Source organism: Salvelinus namaycush, chromosome 7, assembly GCF_016432855.1.
Source record: "Salvelinus namaycush isolate Seneca chromosome 7, SaNama_1.0, whole genome shotgun sequence".
NCBI lineage: Eukaryota > Metazoa > Chordata > Actinopteri > Salmoniformes > Salmonidae > Salvelinus > Salvelinus namaycush.
Genome location: NC_052313.1, coordinates 43,790,918 through 43,813,046, shown reverse-complemented (window position 1 = coordinate 43,813,046; position 22,129 = coordinate 43,790,918). Strand labels below are relative to the sequence as shown.

Sequence of the window (22,129 nt, the reverse complement as noted above, 5' to 3'; positions counted from 1 at the left end):
AGCTAGCAAGCTACATACCGTTTGCTGTGAGTACTGTACTTGGCTCCACGCATACAGTAGATGCGGGTTCATCGTCTGCTACTAGCTATAATACTAACGTTATTGCTGGAAGTCCAGTGTCCTGGCTCTTGATTTTTTCAGAACGAATCTGAACTGAGACGAGCGGCTGGATGCAGATTACTGGTAGTTGGCTAACTAGCTAGTTAATAATCCCTTGATATATTAGTGACAGGAATTGCTTAATTGTAGTCTAAATGAATTGACCGCTGATATTTGTTAGCATAATTTCAGTGTTTGCTGGTAGCTCCTAGAGACAGTTAGCCAACGGAAGCTAGCTAGCTGGATGAGCCAGAGACAGTGAGGACATGCTAGCTAGTGGCTAGCTAGTTAGCTTCATCTAGCTGGCTAACGTTGGCTACGTTTGCGCTCCTTGATTCAGCGTTGATTTATAACTTTAGCTGCATTTAATCAAATGTAAGCTAGCTAACTATTTAACACTACTGTTTTAACTAGCTAGATAGTTATGTGTCTGTATAGCAAATAATTCGTAATATTTCAAGTTAGCTAGCTAGTTATCCATTTTGTTTAGCACAAAAGCTACCTAGCTAGCTTTCTCATTTACTAAGCTAGCCAGCTAGCATGGCTAAACCAATAACACTAGCTAGCAACTTTCACAACATGTGAAGTAGCTAGCTAACTAGCTCGGTAACTAACGTTAGCTAAGTAAATTCTGTATCAATGCTTCAATAAAAATGGGGCTTTATTGCTGTGTAACGTTAGTGTGTAATTCTCAGTTCAGTAGTCCATCTAAATACTATTGTTAATAACTAGCTACTCATTGTTACACTGACTGTAATTACACTGTGTTGCTTAGTTTGTGTTACAATGAGGCCTATTGTTTGGAGTACTTGTTATAATAATTCTGTATCCCATTTGGATTTTAGGTCTACAGGAAAGCGAAGAATTACTGAAGAATGAAGTACAATCATTTCAGCAATCCTCTTCTTCATCCTCAGTCCTCTTGTCCACAACCGATCATATTTGTAGTTTGATCTGGAACACGAGTGACCTAAAACCTCTGGACAGTTCCTGACTGGACTCTGTTATCTCTGCATTCTTGACTTCCCCGTGATTTCATCTCCACAGCATATTTTTGGGATTAACATTACACACTTTCTGGGATATAGGACAGTGTGTAATATATCTGGGATATAGGCCTACACTACACTTGAGATCTTCTCTTTGAGCAGACTAGGCCTATATATTTTTCCTTGTCTCGTGATATTGTGGTGTTATACCTTTGGTGAGACACTATGGAGTGGAATATGGAATACTGTATGGAGCAGGTTATGCAGAAGGACCTGGGTAGGAGACTACAGGTGGGCCAGGACATCATAGACTCCATCCTGGACAAGGACAAGTCCCAGGACCTGGAGCAGGACCAGACCATGCTGGACAGAATGGTGGATGGTGTCGCTACCAACTGGGTCAACTCCAGCAATTTCAAGGTATGGGATACCATGGGATGGCACTGTCACAGGCAGCCAAAAACTTGCCGCTATAACCATAAGGTGAAAGTGACTGGTGTAACACAAGTGTAGGAAAGAATCTGTCATTCACTGGGACATAATTCAGCAAGGGTGTGTGATATGTCACCAGGGGGGAGAATATAACCTACAGGCCCAGTGGCTTCAAACTTCACACAAAGGCTTGTTGTGCACAATATTAGGTGAATTGCTTTATAGGCCTACTTCATGTCTAGGTCTACTTCATGTCAGTGATGAGCTGACCAGTGGGTTAGTTCCTGATGAACGTTGATGGCCGCTCAGTACTATGGGGCTTTTAATAGCTGGTTGTCATAAAGAACAGTGCAGAATGAGGTGGATGGACTCTAAACCACTTGGTGTCTGTGATCCCTGTGTATCCTAGTACTCTGCTAATTTGAAGGTCTTCTTGACCCCCAGATCCCACCAGAGTAGATCTCACCTTGTCAGTCCTAGATAAGATGTGATTGGGTTTCATCAGATGTAGCCTAAGCCTAGCTAGCCTACATGTCCAGCAAACCAAAACATTACATCACCCACCCATTCTTTCACTGTTAGGTCTTCAGCCACAGCATAGGCACAAACAAGATGAAGGCTGAGCGGTAAGGAATTAATTCTTCACCAGGGGGACGGTTTATCTGTTTGGTGACCTGGAATCCTTTGTGTTTGATCTGTATCCACTAGAGACGGTATCCCCCTAGGGACATTTGTCCCGTAAACTCTAGCTAACTACACAATCACTGCACTGCTGAAAGGCTATAGTATAATATGGGACCCTAATGTTATCAGCAGGGCAGACAGTTCGGCCCAGCTATTCAAACTCCACAAATGTCCAGCCAGACTGTCAGGGGTCAGAGTCTCGAACTGCTTCTTCCATGTAAACATTGAGGTGGCGGAGCGGGACACTATCAACAGTAACGCAACTTGTTTTTGTCAAGCTCTGATGTTGAGCAATCTATCGACTGAGCTCAAGCAAGGGGTTTGCTGCTTTGATTTGTCTGTGCTTTCAGGCTGGAGCTGACCTCTGAACTCTGTGTGTGATGAAGGGAGAAGCCATGTCAACAACTCTGCTGCCACACACTCACACGCATAGAAAACAGCTTACCTCTCTCGTAGCGAATCAGAACGCTGCACCCTGTGCTGCTCTAGAAACGGTGTCCCATCCAATCAGAGTGATTACTTCGAGAGAACAGTACAGTAATGGGGACATGGACTCCCACGGCGATAGTGGTGAGCTTATTTTACAAACTATCATTAGGCTACCCCAGATGAGACCCAGTTTGTCTGGTGTCTATCTACCTGGGCTGGCCCCCACAAGTAGAGGGGAGGAGAATGCCACATATGAATGGCTAAGAATCAATGAATGGGCTAAACCCCTACGTGAAGAATGATCAGGGTTTAGTTGATTTTTCTCTTTTTGCTTACTTCTGTCATTGCCCTACTAGTAAAGACCAGTTAGTTTTTACTATCAGCGCCGGAAGTGCTGTGTTTTTGTTTCAGCATCAGATGGGAGTAGGTTGAAAGCTGTTGATGAAGAAGGAAAGGAAGGCAGGCCTAGTCAAACACTGCAGGACTTTCAGAGGGAGGGGGCACTGCAGCAGGCTCACAGCTCTACACAGCTGTTGACGGACAACCTGTTCTGAAATGGTGTGTTTTTGTCTTCTGTCACTTCTGAATAGTTTTCAGCACCTTTTTTAAAATGTCAATTACAGCTATTTACAACAGGCAATAATGTTGTATGTGCAATGTGAACTTATCCACTAGGGGACATTAGACAGCAGGAAACTGTTGTGAAATGGTTCTCTTTCTACAAATGTAAAACCCTGAGGTTCCAAAAATTGCACCATAGCCCAAGCAAGAAGCTCAGGTGATGCGAAGGTGTTGATAATGGCGTTAGCAGGGATACTCTCACTACACGTTCATTGAGTGTCCCATACCACCCCAAGACAAGGAAGGATACCTTTCTTAGTGCCAGCCAAGACCTAATCAAATCTCAAAGTGGTTTCCGACATGGTTAATATTTTATTTTCTACTGTAGTCCTACAGCAGCATCAGTAGGTTGTTACAATATATATTATTTGTGTTTTGAGGGCTTCCTTTGCTTTTAAACATTTAATAAAGGGAACAAAAGCAAGATTTTTCACATTACCCACAATCCTTTGCAACAGATCTTGTATTTCAAAGGATTCTTTTTTTATGTTATGTTATTCTTTCTCAAAATGTCTAACATTTATGCTTTTGTTGAATAGCCTATGTTATTTAGATAAAAAATGTTAGTATTTACATTTTTTATTTTGATCTTCATTCTTAGGTGGCTTTGTTGGGAATGGACATACTCTCAGCTTTAGTAACAAGATTACAGGAACGGTTTAGGACACAGATTGGAACTGGTAAGCTATCCCTGGCAATTGTATGCATTACAACACATTTTTATGATTCATGGTTTTCTTGAGTCAAAATCAAATAAAATTTTATTGGTCACATACACATGGTTAGCAGATGTTAATGCAAGTGTAGCGAAATGCTTGTGTCCTTGTCACCTTGAGTTGTTGTCACATAATTCATGTCTTTGTCCTTGCCTTCTTCCTCCCGTTAGTTTTGCCGAGTTTGATAGATCGACTAGGCGACTCAAAGGACCAAGTCAGAGACCAGGACCAAGCTCTTCTACTAAAGATCATGGACCAAGCTGCTAACCCACAGGTCATGTCAGCACGCACTGTAGACTCACCTACGTGTTAGTATAGAAAATAAACGTTTAATTCTTTAAAAAACGGACTACAATAAATGTTTTTTTTTGTATTTATTTGCAGTATGTATGGGACCGAATGTTAGGAGGATTCAAACACAAGAACAACAGGACCAGGGAGAGTGTCTGCATTTGCCTTATCGCCACGTTAAATGTGTAAGTTCATAATAGCCAGGAATGGTTTAAACTTACTATTTCATCTGTTTTGTCTTACACATTCTTTGTGTGCTTTATAAACATTAAAAAAATTCTTCTCCTTACAGATATGGAGCTCAAGGCTTGACCCTCAGCAAAATTGTCCCCCACATATGTAATCTTTTAGGAGACCCTACAAGCCAGGTATAGTTACATTATTTTAGACTATTAAATTACACTGAACAAAAATATAAACAGAACGATTTTAACGATTTTACTGAGTTACAGTTCATATAAGGAAATCAGTCAATTGAAATAAACGAATTAGGCCCTCATCTATTGATTTCACATGACTGGGCAGGGGTTCAGCCATGGGTGAGCCTGGGAGGCAGTAGGCTCACCCACTTGGGAGCCAGGCCCAGCCAATCAGAATGAGTTTTTCCCCACAAAAGGACTTTATTACTGAGAGAAATACTCCTCAGACGATCCCGCAGGTGAAGAAGCCGGATATGGAGTTCCTGGGCTGGTGTGGTTACACGTGGTTTGCGGTTGTGAGGCCGGTTGGACGTACTGCCAAATTCTCTAAAATGATGTTTGAGGTGGCTTATGGTAGAGAAATTAACATTTTAATTCTCTGGCAACAGCTCTGGTGGACATTCCTGCAGTCAGCATGCCAATTGCACGCCTCCCTAAAAACTTGAAGCATCTGTTGCATTGTGTTGTGTGATAAAAGTGCATATTTTAGCGTGTCTTTTTATTAACAGGGATGTAAATCAATTTGTGCACACAATTTGAGAGAAATTTGCTTTTTGTGCATTTGGAAAAATTCAGCGATATTTTATTTCAGCTCATGAAACATGGGACCAACACTGTACATGTTGCGTTTATATTTTTGTTTTGTATACATTGTGGTGTTAAACTGGATTTTAGCTTTGACAACAGCATTATTGGTGTTTTAGAACTCTCTGGTGGTTGACCAACAGTGTTACAGATTCCATGTGAACTTATCAGACTTCAGTATTCTCCTGATATCTCTTGTCTGTTTATTCCTTGCAATTAGCCTGTTTTGTAGACTTTTTCAAAAGGCTTTGCTCTATCTCCGGTCATCACGCACTTCAACAGCATTTCCCACTTCCTGTCGGGAACAGGAAGCTGTGTCCATCGACCTCTCTTCCTGTACTGATATAGTGCCAGCCATCTTTTATCATTGTCCGTTTCATATGCGCAACTATATTGACTATTACAGTCAACAAGAGAGGATTTCTGTCTTTTTTACATCTCATTTTATGTTCAATACAGACAAATGATTATGTTCGCAGAGTCAAGCTGTTAGTGGGCAGACAGATGAGTGAAGCCGTGTGAAATGTCTCCTGTTTTATTTCCTGACACACAGGTGCGAGACGGGGCCATGAACTGTCTTGTTGAAATCTACAGACACGTCGGGGAGAGGGTGCGGATGGACCTGGGGAAAAAGGGACTACCACAGTCACGGTAGCATCATCCTCTGTTGTGTTTCTGATACCAAGGCTTTCTGTTGGGAGTGCAATCCCCATGACCCAGTTCTCTGGTATCACTAGGGAGCCTGACTGTCTGCTTTTAGGCTTGCGCCTCGTCATAAATGTATGATGATGCCTTTAAAACAATATACTGTCTTCTGTCTTTCCAGGTTGAATGTCATTTTCAGTAAATTTGATGAAGTTCAAAGAACGGGGAACATGATCCTGTCCCCTGTCTCAGGTAAGCACAGTACTTCCTTTGCTCCCACTGTTGTACTTTCTCTCTGTCCAACAACACATGGAAACATTCATCCCTTTCCATTGAGCTTTGTTATATTGAAACGTTCGGGTGTAGTGCAAGTAATGCACCGGGATTATGACTATGCTTATGGAGTTGATGGGGATCTCCTATCCAATCTGGGCCCGTATCAATAAAGCATCTCAGAGTATGATTGCTGATCTAGGATCAGTTTTGGCTTTTAGATCACAGTGCATCAAATTATACACAAGCTGCTATCTTCATTTGATCACTGCTGTTGCAGAGAACTGTCCTGCCCAGCATGAAATGCAACTTGTCGTGTATTTGAGGTTTAAAAAGGCTTCTAAAGTTGGTCATCAACCCCTACAAACATGTCTATTAATGATAATGCACATAGTAATTCACATTTCCTGTTGCTGCGGGATTATTTTCCTGCTGTGAGAAACTGGTCAAATTAAGATGAGATGTATGTACAGGTGGGGACCTGATCCTAGATCAGCACTCCTACTCTGAGACGCTTTGTGGATACAGAACCTGGGCTCAGATCACTCAGAGCTGGACAGAAAACCAACAACAGAGAAACCAGTTCCGTGTGCAGGCTCTTTCAGAAGAGAACAGTTAGTATGCATTGAGCCGTCTCTCTGCAGAAATGCAGTGTTGCAGGCAGGGGGTCAGATTCTCCTTTCAGCTGCTCTCTATTGGACATGTTCTTGGTATTCTGCGCACAGGGTAGGGCCTTGCCCTGAAGCAGCAGTATTGTGGCAGGACCGACTGATATCGGAGCTGTGACTCTTTGTTGCTTCGGCCGTATCATTTTCGTCTCCTCAGGCCTGTTAAGTCTGGGACATAAAGGGTCTAATTGCTGTCGTCACGAGGCTTCACTTTCATCACCAGAGTTCACCCTGTAGAGATTAGACTAGAGCTTCTGTAATCTCTGCTTTCATTTAGCAGGCTGAACGACTTCATATCAAACCTGAGCAAATTGGCCAAAGCAAGGTGTCATGCTGGTTCTTTTATGGTAATGCCTCATTGACGTCATCGACCGACATCTCATTGGCGTTTTCTAGTCACCTAGTGGTCCAAAGAAAGGGGAAAACCCTTTGCTGTCAACACAGTTTTTTCCCCCCCTGTGCGGCTCGAAGGTTAACCAGGCATAAAGGCAATGCCTTGGCCTTGCCTCTTTACCACACCAGATACTTCAAAGGGCTGCCTCTCCTGTGCAGCTGACAGCTCATGAATGTCAACTGTCCAGGCAAGTGGAAAGAACCTCTCTCTCTGCCCAGGAATCCTGTGTCCTATTCATTTGGTACCAACCCGATTGAAAACTGGGAGGTATTACATCTGAATTTGTCCAATGAGAAACACTCATTTTCATTTTTTTTATTTTTTTTATGGCGTGCACTAATTAATACTGGATTTGAATCTGGGCTGGCGAAGGGACAGGGAGAGACCGAGCCTAGGAAGAGGTAGCAACATCAGGGACTCTGCTGAAGGCTCTTATTTTGGAGAAGAGAGTGGTATCGTTTTGTCGTCCGTGCGGTCACAAGACCTAGCTAAAGGGGAGGGGAAGGAGTAGCCTGGAGTACGGTAGGTAGACACAATAGAGCAGAGACAGACGGCAGTGTTTGTCCTTGTTGCCCACTGTTACTTAGCTCTGTTTAGTGTGTGGAATCAACAGCCCTGCTATGACCACAGGAGAAGGTATGGATCTCTTTTCTCTCTACAAAGGCCTTTTATAGCTACTGCGTGGGTAGATTAGCTGTAGTCGTGTTTGCCTTGGGATTATTAGCCTATGTTATGTTATGACTATGCATATGGTGTTTACCGGTGGCCTCCGTAGGTAAATGAATGGAAGCGATGTTGGTGAGAACCGCAGGAGATTTCATACAGGATGTTTCTCTTTCTTTCATTTCTTCTAAAGGAAATGGTTTGGGCTATTTATGTTACTGTGTTTGACATTGTTGAAACATTATACTAAGATGATGTTAGATACAAGGAAAATTAGGCCTGGTTCATTTAGCTCATAATCCGTCCCCCTTGGACACGTGTCTTGGTCAGAAGAAAGAGAGGAGGACTGAATGTTACTTCTGTCTCCTTCCTCATCACTTCCTTGTTGCCAGTAGCCAGTCAATTAAGGTGCCCACTGTGCTCTGTGAATAGCCCTCTGCCCAGTGCACTTGTGACACACAAATTATGAATTGGGGGCACTGAATGACTGACAGAGGTGCCTTCTGTCTGTAGGGTAGAGTTACAGCTAGCTAGTGCTTTCATAGTATTTAGTATTTTTTTTATTTTATTAGGCTCCCCAATTAGCTACAGGCAAACCTGCAGCTACTCTTCCTTGGGACCACACAAAACGTAAAACATGACATATTACATAACATTAATAGACAATTACACTAAACTACAGAACTACATGAAACAACATATTACATAACATTAATAGACAATTACACTGAACTACAGAACTACATGAAACAACATATTACATAACATGAATAGACGGGTACAGAACTAAATCAATTCAAATACATTAAAACATTACAATACATAGCATTAATAAACATGAAGTACATACATTTATATTAAGAATACACACTTTCATATTGTTAGGCCTTAGCAATGCATGCAATAATAAGGGCTACACTACATTCATTCATTTTGTTACAGTTTCTTACTGTTACAATTGCAGGTCCTGATCCTCATCTCTCAGAACCAGTTGTTCTGCAAACACTAGCGACAATCTCACAACATTAGGAACCACCCGTGTCCTTGGTTCTCCCATTTTGAAGTCAATGCTATTCATAATAGTAACGTGATTCATAGATTCTACTGAATGCAATTGCAATGGAAACGCTACAATTCCTCCAGCTAAGGCTTCAACCACCGTTTTTACCTCAGCAACTGTGCAGTTCAGCTCTTAAATGAGCTACAGATGGAGTTTCCTCCCCGTTAAAGGCTTCAATTGAATCCTTCGCCTCAGCAACCGTGTTGGAGTGTTCTCCAGCTAAATTGTCAATTGAATCCTTGAAATTAGCTACATATGTGGACTTTTTAAGAGCTCCATCCCTTCACTCTGTTCAATAAATTGAACAGAGTTGTCATTGCCATCAGACGGGCTTCATCTACCTCATTCGCCTTGTCTAGTGCATTGAAATGAACTAAACCAAACATTTGCCCTGTTCGTCTACCGCCCGTAAAGGCTTAGCTAAGGTTTAGTGCGTGGCCTTTGGACTTATTCGTCAAATTAACAAAGTCCCCTGATTTTGGGAGTTTCCTCCGGTTCTTTTATGGAGTTTCCTCCTGTTCTCATAAACTTGTTTTGCATGTCCATTTTCATTTCGGCGCCACACTCACACCCAGTAGCATCCACCAGCCACACCCAAAATAATAATACACTTTCATAAAACTTTGCTCCACTGCCTAACATCAGTAAGCTGACCAGACTATCATGTCGTTTGGAGCAGTGCATTCTTACTCTACCGAGGCCTTGCTTCCAAATGCTTTCTCTGAGCGTGCACTCTTATCTTGACACTAAGGGCACATCCTAGCTTTAACTTTAATCCAAACACCAAAAGTGCTTGCGAGGGAGATGCTACAGCTATTTAGGTCAGAGGCGCTGTGGACTGCTGTTTTATTTGTTATAAAAAAGCGACTTTTTCTGCTTGCTTCAGTGATTTGAGATGGCATGGAGTTCCATGCTACAGTCTCATGGCTCCTATATATTAGGGTGCATTGCCTTGAATTCGTTTTGGGCTTTAGGGACTACGAAGATACTTTTAGTCGCTTGCCTTGTGGAGTATGAATGTCTGTCAGAGCTGTGTGTTAGTTGATTGATTAGACAGTTTGGAGTTGCAAAAACGTTAAGTGATGCAGAAAATTTTCTTCTCTACTTTGAGCCAGGAACGGTCAACATGCTGTTGACATTAGCGCTCGTGGAACATTGCGGGACAAGACGTGTTGCTTTGTTCTGGGGCCAGCTGTAGCTTTATCATGTCTTTCTTTGCAGCACCTGCCCATATTACCGGGCAGAAGTCAAGATACCATCGAATCGAGCCTGTAGGACTTGTTTGATCATTTGTTGTAACCTAGTCCTGACAGTTTACAGTCTAAGGTGACACCAAGAAGTTAGATTTCCTCAACTTGTTCTATAGCCACATTTTTCATAACCAGATCCAGCTTAGGTCTACAGCAGGGGTCTGACAGGATGATCTCCAGGCCACCGATGAGTAGCTTGCCAAGCAATTCTGAAAGTACATGTAATTTTCATGTGTTCCACTGCAACCTGTCATTTAACAAATCTCGCAAGTATCAGACAGCGCAAGCTCCTAGCTACTATCTAATCAACGCAACATTGACATTTATCCCACCCCTGGTTAGCCGCTATTGGCTTAAAAATGGAAACTTAACACAATATCGGCCAATTAAGGTCCAGCAATATTGCCCATCTGTCTGTGTGGTGCATTTGTCTATCACTCCGTGTGTAGCCAGTTGGTGTGATGACCGTCTTGTGGGTTGACAGAAATGGTTTTCCCCAAAACCATCTCAATTAAATGTTATATGCAAAGTAGGCTTACCTGCCAGAAGTATATCACGAGGAAGTATATCATTTGTATCTATTATTTGTTATTTTCAAACTTTTACATGAAATGAAAAGCAGCAGTGCAGAACCGTCACATGTCACTCGCTAGATGTGCAATTAAAGGGGAAATATTTGTTTGTTTTCCTCCCGACCTAAATTTTTTTGCCTTCTGATGTGATTAAACCAATGACATTGACTCAGAACATCCAATTCCATTGTTTCTCTATGAACACTTGTATTTTTGAGAGTGAAAAAAAGAATAATTCTAAAACCAGGAAGAACACAAATAAAAATCCCATTTTATAGAGCCCCCCCATTTAGAGTGGTTTATTAACCATTATTTTACCAGGTATATTGTCAGAAAACAGTCCGCTACTTTCCCTTGTAGAGTAAGGAACGGGGAAGAGTTGCAGGGGAGAGGAAAATGTTTTTGTAGCTCGTGACGTTTCATATTTTTCAAGTGGCTCTCATGTTAGAAAAGGTGTGGAGACCCCTGATCTAGAGCTTAAGGAATGATTTGTACTGAAATACTATGCTCTTAGATATATTCAGAACTAGTTTATTGTTGGCCACCCATTCTGAAACTAACTTCAACTCTTTGTTTAGAGTTGCAGTGATTTCACTAGCTTGTTTAAGGCTAGTGGTAAATCATTAGTAAACATAGAAAACAGTAACAGGCCAAGACAGCTCCCTTGCGGAATTCCACAGTTTACATGTATTAGATTAGAGAGGCTTCCATTCAAAAAAACCTCTGTGTTCTATTAGATTGCCATATCCTTGATCAAAAGCAGAGAGTGTAAAGCCATAACACATACGTTTTAACCGCTAACAGATTATGGTCAATAATGAAATTGGTTTGCTGTTAGAACCAGGAAAGAGTGGTTTACCATTCTTGGGAAGAAGAATGACTTTAGCTTCCCTCCGGGTCTGAGGGAAAAAATGTTTCTCCAAGCTCAGATTGAAGATATGAGAAATAGGAGCTGCAACATATTCCCGCTACCATCCTCAGTAGTTTTCCATCTTGGTATTGTCTCTGTCAATACCAAGTGGTTTCTCATTATTAATGGCCAGCAACAATTTGTTCACCTCTTCCACTATAACTTTATAATTTAAAAAAAAATTAACATTTGAATTTACATTGCTTTTCTTTCATAATAATGGAGATCTAACCAGAGTGAAGAGAGTGCCCGTATGTATGGGATTGGTTATGTGCACATGTAGGCCTATTCAACATTCATTCATTCAGGCCACACCGGATGGATTGTCTTGATGCTGGCTTCGTTTCACTCCTATTTGTCTCGATGATTGTGAGAACTGACTACTGAAATGTATGGATTTTCTTGCATAAATTGCGTTCATGTTTGAAACGAATGGGGCTGTTGAATTGTGCTGCTCTTGTGTTGTCCGGTACTTGAGTAGCTCTTTCCCCGGTGAGAAAGTTTCTCTGTGAGAGAATGGCTGGTTTGTGTTCAAGGTATCGGATGGTGAAGAGGAAGAGCTAGCTGTGTGTTGTTAGTCGGTGTCCTCAGGTACTGTGGAGAATAATGGAGCCTTTTCCTCAGAGGTACTGTAGGTTGAATTCCACAGTATCACTTTCAGGTTGAAGCTTTTGTTGCTCTCTTCTCAGACAACAACTGGTGCGTTTATCAGGGGGCACTGCCATCTAGTGGAGGAATTAGGGAACGTCTGGTTTGCGTGACATTCCTGCATTATACAGCAGGTCTCATGTGCTTATGATTCATTGCTGATTTTGTTGTATTCTTTTAGGATGCACTCATGCATATTGACCTGGAATCATAGGTTATGTGTCTAAAATTGTTGTCTATGTTCTTCGTAGCTTTAACGAGACAGGGTGTTTTGCATTCAGACCAGTTGTACTGCCCTTGCTCACACAGAGTCCAGGGTTTATCTGCATAGAAAAGTATTGGGCGGATTTTTTCGGATTTAAAAACGTTTTCAGTGTAAACTTAAAGGAATAAAAACTAACAATCACCAAAATGAAAGCTAGACAGTCAAGGAAAATATAAAATTCTCAAAAAGATGCATTCAGGAGTATTTTTTTGTCATGGCATGTGCCCCCATTGATTTTGTTATAACGTTTGAGTCACTCAGATAGCATAAGCCATGGCAAAAAAATGTCAATTTGCTTTAAAACAGCTTCTGAAGCTGTTGGACTGTGACCGAACCATTGGCCACTCCCATGGCCACTCCCATGGCCACACCCACCAACTAAGGCCCTTTTTTTTATTATCCAGAAAAAAACGCAGTCTTTATTTACAATGCAAATCCTGAACCTAAACTATACTCTAGCATTTGCATTCAGCCCATCCTTCAGCCATGAATTTCCCTCCATTTTGCTCAGCTGTCTGCTGACAAATTGCACATCTGTTAAGGAAAAGGATCTTGAAGGACAGAGAATAGCCACCTGTAGATGGAGTGTGATATTCCCTCATGTCTCTCTCATCACTCTCCAGTGATGGCGCTAGGCTCACTGACCTGTTAAGATTGAATTCATGGCTCATCAGTTTCTGTCTGGCTCCTCCCACTCCCAGGCTGGGTGTCATATCATGGTGATAGAGAGGGTGTGTCCTTGCCTCCTCTCCCCCTCCCCGTGGGAGGTGGAGCTGCCCATCTGCTTTCTCTGTCATCACTGCTCTACGGGCTGGCTCACTGCTCAGTAGGGGGGGACACCTAGAATCACAGCACAGCAAGCGCTTGTGTGTTAGTGGGAGAGAGTGTGAACTGTGCAGCAGGAGGGCAGCCAAAACCTGAGCCACGGGTGCTCACGCACCAGAGAGGTGAGAGTGTAGCTGTCACTGCTAGCTGCCTGCAGCGAGGGAGCTAGCTGGGAAACCTGTGGAGACGGGAGACTATGAGGAGGGGGTCTGGACTGGACTGTCTGTCGACATGCTGAGGAAACTCGTCTGCAGGAAGATCTGTGCCTGTAAGCTCTGCTTCTCTTTCTTCTTGACACGTGATGGGGGGTGGAGGTAGAGGAGAGACCCATTGTATTAATATTAATGAGCGCCGTGGAGGAATGTGGGTCAGGTCAAGAGTGTGGGAGGGAGTCACCTGTCACTAAGATGAAGATTGAGAGATTGGGGACAGACAGTTGAAGAGTAACAGACAGGAGAGGACAGCTGGGTACAAAGTACGCACAATGAAGTCTGATGGCTCAGACATTCTGAAGGCTATCAGTAACAATGTCTGGATTGTATGAGCTACCCTTATCACAACTGGTATTGATGACAGCGGTATGCTCAGAGCGGGGTTTTATACGAGGCTGGTTTATTAGACGTTCTCCTCGTTGTGATATGGACAGTGTACCTCATTTTAATATTGCAATGGGGAGAGGAACAATGTGAGGTAGACGACACATAACTGACGGGATGTGTTGGTGTGCGTTGTGTGGACCTCTGAATAATGCACGGGGTTGTGTTTCATCGATCGCTGCTCTGGCAGATTACACTGCTCCCTCCGGGCCGACTGACCGGGACTGACATGTTCAGTTCACCACCGTTGGGGGGGGGGGGGTAGTAGTCACTTCACTTCCACAGCAAGAGGGCGCAACCACCGGTTACCGGAATCAGACCTAGACAATTGTCTACAGAATGTACTCTGATGACCCCTCCCCCCAATGTGTGTGTTTGTGTAAAGGTCATGCCAAAAGGTCATGCAGGCTGCCGCTGAAATGCGTTATTGTTGTAGGAGGGGGTGGGATGGAGCACATGGCGCTGATATAAAACATTCTTTGTTTGTTTCGTACGGTCAGCATTCAAATTGTGCCAGAGTGGAAATAACTTGAATTCTCTATTTTGCCTTCCCTCCCAGATAAGAACTTTGAAGATGATGATTCGGTGGACGGGGGGCGGTCCTCCTCTTCTAAGGGCCCGTCGTCAGGGAAGAAGACAGTGAGCATGGGGTCGTTCCGTAGGCCCAGCTCTGCTTCCAGCACCAAATCAACAGGTGAGACGCCCCTTCCTGTTCGCACCAGCAGAGAGTGTGTTAGTGATGGAACGACGAGCCATGTGTATTTTTAACACTGTCAAATTGTCATTTGTTCTTTCTCCGACCACAGTATTCCGTTCATTTGCTTCCTCAAGAATCCTTGTATGTTTCTGTGTGCGTCTGTCTGTGTGCGTGCATTTCTTATGCCTTTTAGACATCATGATGACCGGATTATCTAGAAAAGCCTTTATTTGGCAATGGTTAATAACAGGGCTCAGCAGTTTACTCACATATTCACATGGAATTTTAATTTAGGAGCACCGGTGCACCTAGAAAAATGAACGAATCTAGCTTTAATATCTCAAGTACTTTTCATTGTGCTCCTACATTTCTTTGTGTGCGCCTACATTTTTCATCTTAGGCGCGCACGTGCTCCTTGTAAAAAAGGTCAGCGCAGAGCCCTGAACAATGACCTCTGTCCAGGATTTGTATGGAAGATAAGTCACTGTGGAGCTGTCTAGTGTCTATAACAGAGATAGTGTCTCTATAACCCAGTCACTGTGGAGCTGTCTAGTGTCTATAACAGAGATAGTGTCTCTATAACCCAGTCACTGTGGAGCTGTCTAGTGTCTATAACAGAGATAGTGTCTCTATAACCCAGTCACTGTGGAGCTGTCTAGTGCCTATAACAGAGATAGTGTCTATAACCCAGTCACTGTGGAGCTGTCTAGTGTCTATAACAGAGATAGTGTCTCTGTAACCCAGTCACTGTGGAACTGTCTAGTGTCTATAACAGAGATAGTGTCTCTATAACCCAGTCACTGTGGAGCTGTCTCGTGTCTATCTGTACCCTTGGGGCAGTGCAGATGGTGAGGATTATGTGATGATGTAATGGAACCAGAACACAGAGAGAAATGGAATACAGATTGATAGAAACATGGGATAATGAGAATTGAGCGAGATATGCCCCACGTGAACCCCATCAGGCTGCAGCCAATCCAAGATTCATATTTGTGTGAATAATAGCCCACTAGAATAGCTGGTAAAGTTAACAATTCGACCTTGTGCTCCTCTGCTTATATCAGGGAGAGATGGTCCTAGTGCGGCTGCTGCAGGGGCTGTGGATGAGGAGGACTTTATCCGTGCCTTCGAGGAAGTTCCCGCTATGCAAGTACGTGTTCGCTCTCATAACAAAATCAAAACTCATTCCGCGCTATCCTCGCTTGGGCACGTGAAACAGGCCCTATGTTACAAGTCGTATATTAAACCCTTTAGGAATGTGCTTCCTCTTAAGTGGTTCTTCTTCTCTCCTCCTCCTCTCAGCTTTTCTCTAACAGGGAAATGGAGGACGCCATGACCAAGATCAGAGAGGTGCTGGCCGACGACAAACGAGACTGGGAGCACAGAGTCACTGCGGTAACCTCCTGATGACTTCATCACACTGGCTACCTTCCAGTATCCACACTAGCGTACCACTTGACGCAATGTATTGGCCATGCATTCTGAGTGTGGATTTTGGATTGTAGCCACTGACCATTAAGTGGCTGTTTCTATTAAGCGGCCACGTCTATCATTTGATTGGAAGTGTGACGTTGATTGATGGTCTTCTTCTTCTCTAGTTGAAGAAGATGCGTTCTCTGCTCCTGGCGGGAGCGGTGGACTTTGACGGTTTCTCCCAGCAGCTGCGTCTCACGGAGGCAGCCTTCAAGATGTCCTCTAAAGACCTGCGCTCTCAGGTGGTCAGAGAGGCCTGTATCACTCTGGGGTAAGGAGACCTCTGGTCCTATTCTCTTACTCACGGTTTCAATTCAAATCGAACACGCTTTATTTAACGTTACCGAAGCCATACTGTTATTACGTTATACAAACTGAAATGACAAAGAATGTTTCCCCCCCCCACACTTTATTGTACAGCCCCATCAGTACAAAATAAGATAGTATTCATAATAACTTGTCTCCGTGTCCATATGGTCCCTCTATCCCGCAGCCACCTGTCCTACATCCTGGGGAACAAGTTTGATCATTGTGCTGAGTCCATCATGCCCACTCTCCTAACCCTGGTCTCTAACTCGGCCAAGGTCATGGCCACATCCGGAATCACCGTCATACGACTCATCATCAGAGTGAGTGAAGTTATTTACATTTGAAATAAGTAGATTATAATTATATATATCTTTTTTAGGTGGTAGATCAGCTGTTATATTGCAGATAGATTGTAGCTTCCATCAATGTAATTGTCTGCATCATTTCCAATCCCCATATATTTGTTGGATAAGTATATATATTTTTATATTATACATACATACCCATATATATATATATATATATATATATATATATATATATATATATATATATATATACACATACATATACACAGACATATACATACAAATACACCTACATTTATATATACATATCTTTTAAAAATATATTGTCCTTTATTATTTCCCACAAACCCTATTACCCCTCCCCTAATTGGAGTAAACTAATAAACAATAACACATATGCTTCTACTTCCAGCTTATACATACTATATACATTTTACAGACACAATCTATTTTACAATAGTTATATTTTGTTTGTTTTTAGTCCTGGCCTTCCCTCTAACCTACACCTCTCCCGTCTATTTCTGATGTCCATCCAGTTTGATTTCTATTTGCCATATATTTTGAACTCTGCTATTTCACCAAAGTTCTGAACCTATATACATTTTACATACACAGTTTATTTTACATTTGTTATCTTGTTGTTATTAGTCCCACTTTCGAATTGAATTTAGTTGAATTGAGCTGGGTAGTTGAGTTGAGCGTCAGTCAGACAAAATGGTCGAGTGGCTAGCCTTTCTTTGTTTGGAACACGAACTCACATTTTTCCTACCCGAGGGCTGCAAATGACATTCCACTGCATTCCGATGTGGGCGTTCATTGTTGGTCGTTGCTTGCGATTGTTCTCCAAAGATGCCTTGTGTGTTCCTCACTCAATCTCTACTAGAACAGCTAGTAACTGAACGAGTGTAAACTGGACCAGTGACACGAGGATGACTATGTTTCTGTCCTCTCTCTGTCATCCAGCATACACACTACCCTCGTCTCATTCCTATCGTGACCAGCAGCTGCCAGTCGAAATCTGTGGCCGTGAGAAGGTAAACAAACAAATTGCCTCAAAGGCTTATCCCTAATCGCACTCTAGCTGAGCGTCTGTTTGTTTTCCCTAACAGTCTTCTTGTTCTATTTCCAGGCGCTGTTTTGAGTTCTTGGACCTCTTGCTGCAGGAGTGGCAGACCAGCTCTCTAGAGAGGTGCGCTTTAATGGCGGCTACTAGACAGGCCTATGAACTCATACTTAGAGTTGTCCCCCCTCCTCAACAACTCAATATTATATTGCCGTGTTGTACATAGCTACTGTACTGTAAACCTTTTTTCTAGCCGCTGTCCAGTGAGTTTGTGATGAGCCCGTCCAGGTAACATGAAACTACGTTGTTGTCAGTGAGTGGCTCCTCATCTCAGCAGTTTCCATGGCAATGCCAGGGAGGGATATCTATCCCATAAAAGCACACTGTGCTTCACCATTGTGGTGATACCAAATCTCTGACTGGGATGTCAGGGGAGCTCTCTTGTCGCCTTCTCATTGATTTACCCTGCGTCCCAAATGGCACCCTATTCCCTGTATAGTGCACTGCTTTCGACTAGGCCCCATGGGCACTACTTTTGACCAGAGCCCTATGGGCCCTGGTCGAAGGCAGTGCACTATATAGGGAATAGGGTGCCATAGGGCTCTGGTCAAAAGCAGTGCGCTATATAGGGAAAAGCGTTGGCATTTGGGACGTAACCGTAGCTTTTTATGCTGTGGTGGTTTTGGTGGAGAGGAGGGTATTGGGATGCTGCATGCAGAGAGAGTGAAGCTTTGTGTTCCTACTCTTCTTGATCCCTCACAGGAGTGTAGCTGTTCTGACAGAGACCATCAAGAAAGGAGTCCATGATGCAGACTCCGAGGCCAGATCAGTGGCCAGGAAGTAAGTCACTCTCACACTATGTCGGACGTGCATGAACCATGTTTCTATTTGAAAATATGAGTTCGCCAACATCGCATGTCGTCACGGTAACAACTTTTCCTCCACGTTTGATATTTTATCTGCCAACCTGAAACATTGCCCCGTTGACGACAGGCTGTCTCACTGTTTATGGGCCTTTGCCCTCTCTGTGTTGTGCAGGTGCTACTGGACGTTCCACGGCCACTTCAGCCGGGAGGCGGAGCAGCTGTTCCAGGCTCTAGAGTCGTCCTATCAGAAGGCTCTCCAGTCCCACATGAAGAGTTCTGACAGCATCCTGTCCCTCCCTGCCTCAGACCGCTCCTCCTCCTCCTCACAGGAGAGCCTCAAGTGAGACACTCCATCCTTTCTATCCTTCTCCTCCTCTGTCTCCCTGTCTCCTTCTTTCTCTCCTTGTCTCTCTTACTTGGCACTCTCTCTGTCTTCCTCTATCATTTTCTGTCTCTTGCGCTCTCTGTCTCTCGAGTAGTGCTCTGTCTCTCGAGTAGTGCTTTGTCTCTCGAGTAGTGCTCTGTCTCAGTTTCTCTCTCCCTCTCTGTCTGTGATATGAGAAGTAGTAGTATTGAAGGAGTATTGATCTTAGTCAGTCAGGTTAATCACTATCTATCTCTCTGTCTGTCTCCACAGCCGCCCTCAGTCCGCCAAGAGCTCCATGGGAAACAACGTGACCAGGAGTAAGGACTGACATTACATCACAGACATTACTACCACTGACATTACTACCGCATACGTTACTACCACTGACGTTACTACCACTGACATTACAACCACTGACATTACTATCACTGACATTACTATCACTGACATTACAACCACTGACATTACTATCACTGACTGGAGAAAATATCTCAGATCTCTTCTATCGGTTAAATGATCCACAGCTCTGGATATAATCAGAGACCAGAAGATATATTTTTCCTAAAGATGTCGATCATGATTTTTCAAGCACAGCAACAATGTCCGTGACATCTACTGTATGAAATCTGTCCAGTGTCCCAGCACATTGTAAATATAGTATTGGAACTGACCCTGTGTGTAGCGTCTTACTTTCTGGGGTTCTTCTTATAGTTCTTCTATTTCCTGTGTGTTTTGGTTCTACCTTGTGTTATTTGTAGTACTACATTGAAGTTGATCACGGCATTGTTGGGTTTAGAGTTTGCAAGAAAGGCATTTCACTGTACTTGTGCACGTGACATTACGACTTGAAACGTGAGTTTGGTTCATAGCTGTTAACTTTCCCTCTTTTCTCGCCCTCTCTTTCCTCTCTCTGGCTTATAACCATTGTTCCTCTCTCCTCCCTCTCCGTTTCCTCTCCTCCCTCCCTCTCTTCCCTTCACTCCTCTCCCCGAAGCGAAAGCGGCTTCCTCCAGAGGTCCCTCCACCCCGGGCTCTCTCCAGCGTTCCCGTAGCGACGTGGACGTGAACGCTGCCGCCACCGCTAGTGCCAAGACCAGGATGACTCCCGTGCCCGCCTCGCCCGCCCCCTTCAGCGCTGCCTCCGCTCTGCCACCCGGCTCCTACGCCTCTCTAGGTGAGCCAAAAACATATGTTCTGTCTCTCTGTTTGTGTGTGTGTGTGTTCTAATTAAGCAGTAAGGTCCGAGGGGGTGTGGTATATGGCCAGTATACCACGGCTAAGGGCTGTTCTTAGGCACGAGTGCCCGGAAACAGCCGTTAGCCGCGGTATAGTGATCATATACCACAAAATCCTTGGGGCGCCTTATTGCTCTTATAAACTGGTTACCGGCGTAATTAGAGCAGTGGAGAAAAAAAAAAAGTTTTGTCATTCCCATCGTATACGGTCTGATGTACCACGGCGGTCAGCCAATCAGCATTCAGTGCTTCAACCACCCCGTTTTATAATTCTATTTCTGTGAGCCTCATACCTTCACAGACGCTTTGGCTGACTACGAGGGATATAGGACCATAGCATGGAGATTTAACAACAATTTCAATTTTATTTTTCAAAATATGATGATTAAAATACATCTTAAGGCCTTTCCAAAATCTTGTAACCCCCCCAGTCTTCCATATGGGGATTATCCTGCTAATTCTGCTAACCTCTCTCCTGGACTTTCCTGCTCTTGTTTTTGCCCTTAGACAACACACCTGGTAACATTAGGCCAGAGGGTAAGATGAGATGGCTAACTGTGTGTTTGGTCTTGATGTGTGGGAGCTGGAAGACTTGACCCAGATTTCTCTGTCCCCTTTTGGTCTGTGTAATACACTGCGCCATGTTTACAGTGGTCGTCTTTGTAGTGTGCTACGTCATTGACTATATACGGTGCTCCTCTGTGGAACTCTGCATGGACTGTCTGCATGGTGGAACTACGTTGAACTGGGTCATCATAGCCAGAGAGAGGAGACCGAGACATTGACTGTGTCCACAAATAGACCTGTCCAACTCACGTGACTGTAAAGGCAGGCAGCCTCAGTGTCTGTCGGGTTATTGACCTTTATCGTTGCCTGTTTAACGGTAATGTCATGAACTCATGCTGTGCTGTACTCTCCTTTTCCCCTGAATGAACCATTGTCCTACCTAGAACAGAATACTTGAATATACTTGTTGTGAATCATGTTTCTGTATTTGTGTCTATTGTTGTGAATGAATATGTTGAGATGGATTTTTTGTTTTTTATAGAGGATGAGACATTTGTGACTTGAGATGTCTTGCTTGGACCAGCTTAATAGAGATTTGAGTGCATGTGTCTGTTGAAATGGCTGGCAGCAACCTGCAAGTATAGACTAGCGAGTCTCTGTTTATGTATGAGATCTCTGGCTGTAGGTGATGATGGCTGGTGTCGCCAAGCCGCGTGTGTCTGCATTTGAATGGATCTGTGTTCCACGTGAAGTTAAGTCTGTTTTCTCCCTCCCCGACCTCTCTCTCTCTCTCTCTCTCTCTCTCCGTCTGTCTCTCTCTCTCTATCACTGTCTCTCTCCGTCTGTCTCTCTCTCTCTCTCTCTCTCTCTCTCTCTCTCTCTCTCTCTCTCTCCGTCTGTCTCTCTCTCTCTCTCTCTCTCTCTATCACTGTCTCTCTCCGTCTGTCTCTCTCTCTCTCTCTCTCTCTCTCCGTCTCTCTCTCTCTCTCTCCCTTCCAGGCCGTGTGCGTACCAGGAGAACGAGTTCGGGGAGCGGCGTGGGGGCGAGTCCCTCTGTCACAGACAGTAGGGGGAGAAGTCGAGCCAAAATGGTGTCAGTGTCTCAACGTGAGTGTCTTCCCCCGCTATATGGGCAACACTCCGTAATGAAAAAAGACACGTTGTTTCTCTAGATCAGTGTTTCTTGATTCTGGTCCTGGGGACCCAAAAGGGTGCACATATTTGTTTTTTGCCCTGCACTACACACCTGATTCCACTAATCAAGTCATCA

General features: G+C 43.7%; 1 protein-coding gene and 1 non-coding gene across 3 annotated transcripts in view; one reads left to right on the top strand and one right to left on the bottom strand.

Moving 5' to 3' along the window:
• The first annotated feature begins 93 nt into the window (after positions 1–93).
• The window catches only part of LOC120051272 (CLIP-associating protein 1-B-like), a 38,986-nt gene continuing 16,950 nt past the window's right edge, over positions 94–22,129 (top strand). For both annotated transcript variants that reach the window (XM_038998042.1, XM_038998043.1), the window contains exons 1-20: positions 94–183; positions 945–1,508; positions 3,856–3,934; positions 4,141–4,244; positions 4,355–4,446; positions 4,554–4,629; positions 5,819–5,916; positions 6,092–6,162; positions 14,594–14,728; positions 15,796–15,881; positions 16,034–16,126; positions 16,330–16,475; positions 16,698–16,833; positions 17,785–17,855; positions 17,951–18,010; positions 18,647–18,724; positions 18,923–19,090; positions 19,388–19,434; positions 20,112–20,291; positions 21,859–21,966. In XM_038998042.1, coding sequence (XP_038853970.1) covers positions 1,314–1,508; positions 3,856–3,934; positions 4,141–4,244; positions 4,355–4,446; positions 4,554–4,629; positions 5,819–5,916; positions 6,092–6,162; positions 14,594–14,728; positions 15,796–15,881; positions 16,034–16,126; positions 16,330–16,475; positions 16,698–16,833; positions 17,785–17,855; positions 17,951–18,010; positions 18,647–18,724; positions 18,923–19,090; positions 19,388–19,434; positions 20,112–20,291; positions 21,859–21,966 — 2,023 coding nt within the window. In that variant the 5' untranslated portion in view covers positions 94–183; positions 945–1,313. The remainder of the gene's footprint in view (positions 184–944; positions 1,509–3,855; positions 3,935–4,140; positions 4,245–4,354; positions 4,447–4,553; positions 4,630–5,818; positions 5,917–6,091; positions 6,163–14,593; positions 14,729–15,795; positions 15,882–16,033; positions 16,127–16,329; positions 16,476–16,697; positions 16,834–17,784; positions 17,856–17,950; positions 18,011–18,646; positions 18,725–18,922; positions 19,091–19,387; positions 19,435–20,111; positions 20,292–21,858; positions 21,967–22,129) is intronic.
• Positions 3,372–3,501, bottom strand: LOC120051599. The gene has a single exon (XR_005477310.1). It is a non-coding gene; the product is annotated as a U4atac minor spliceosomal RNA (small nuclear RNA).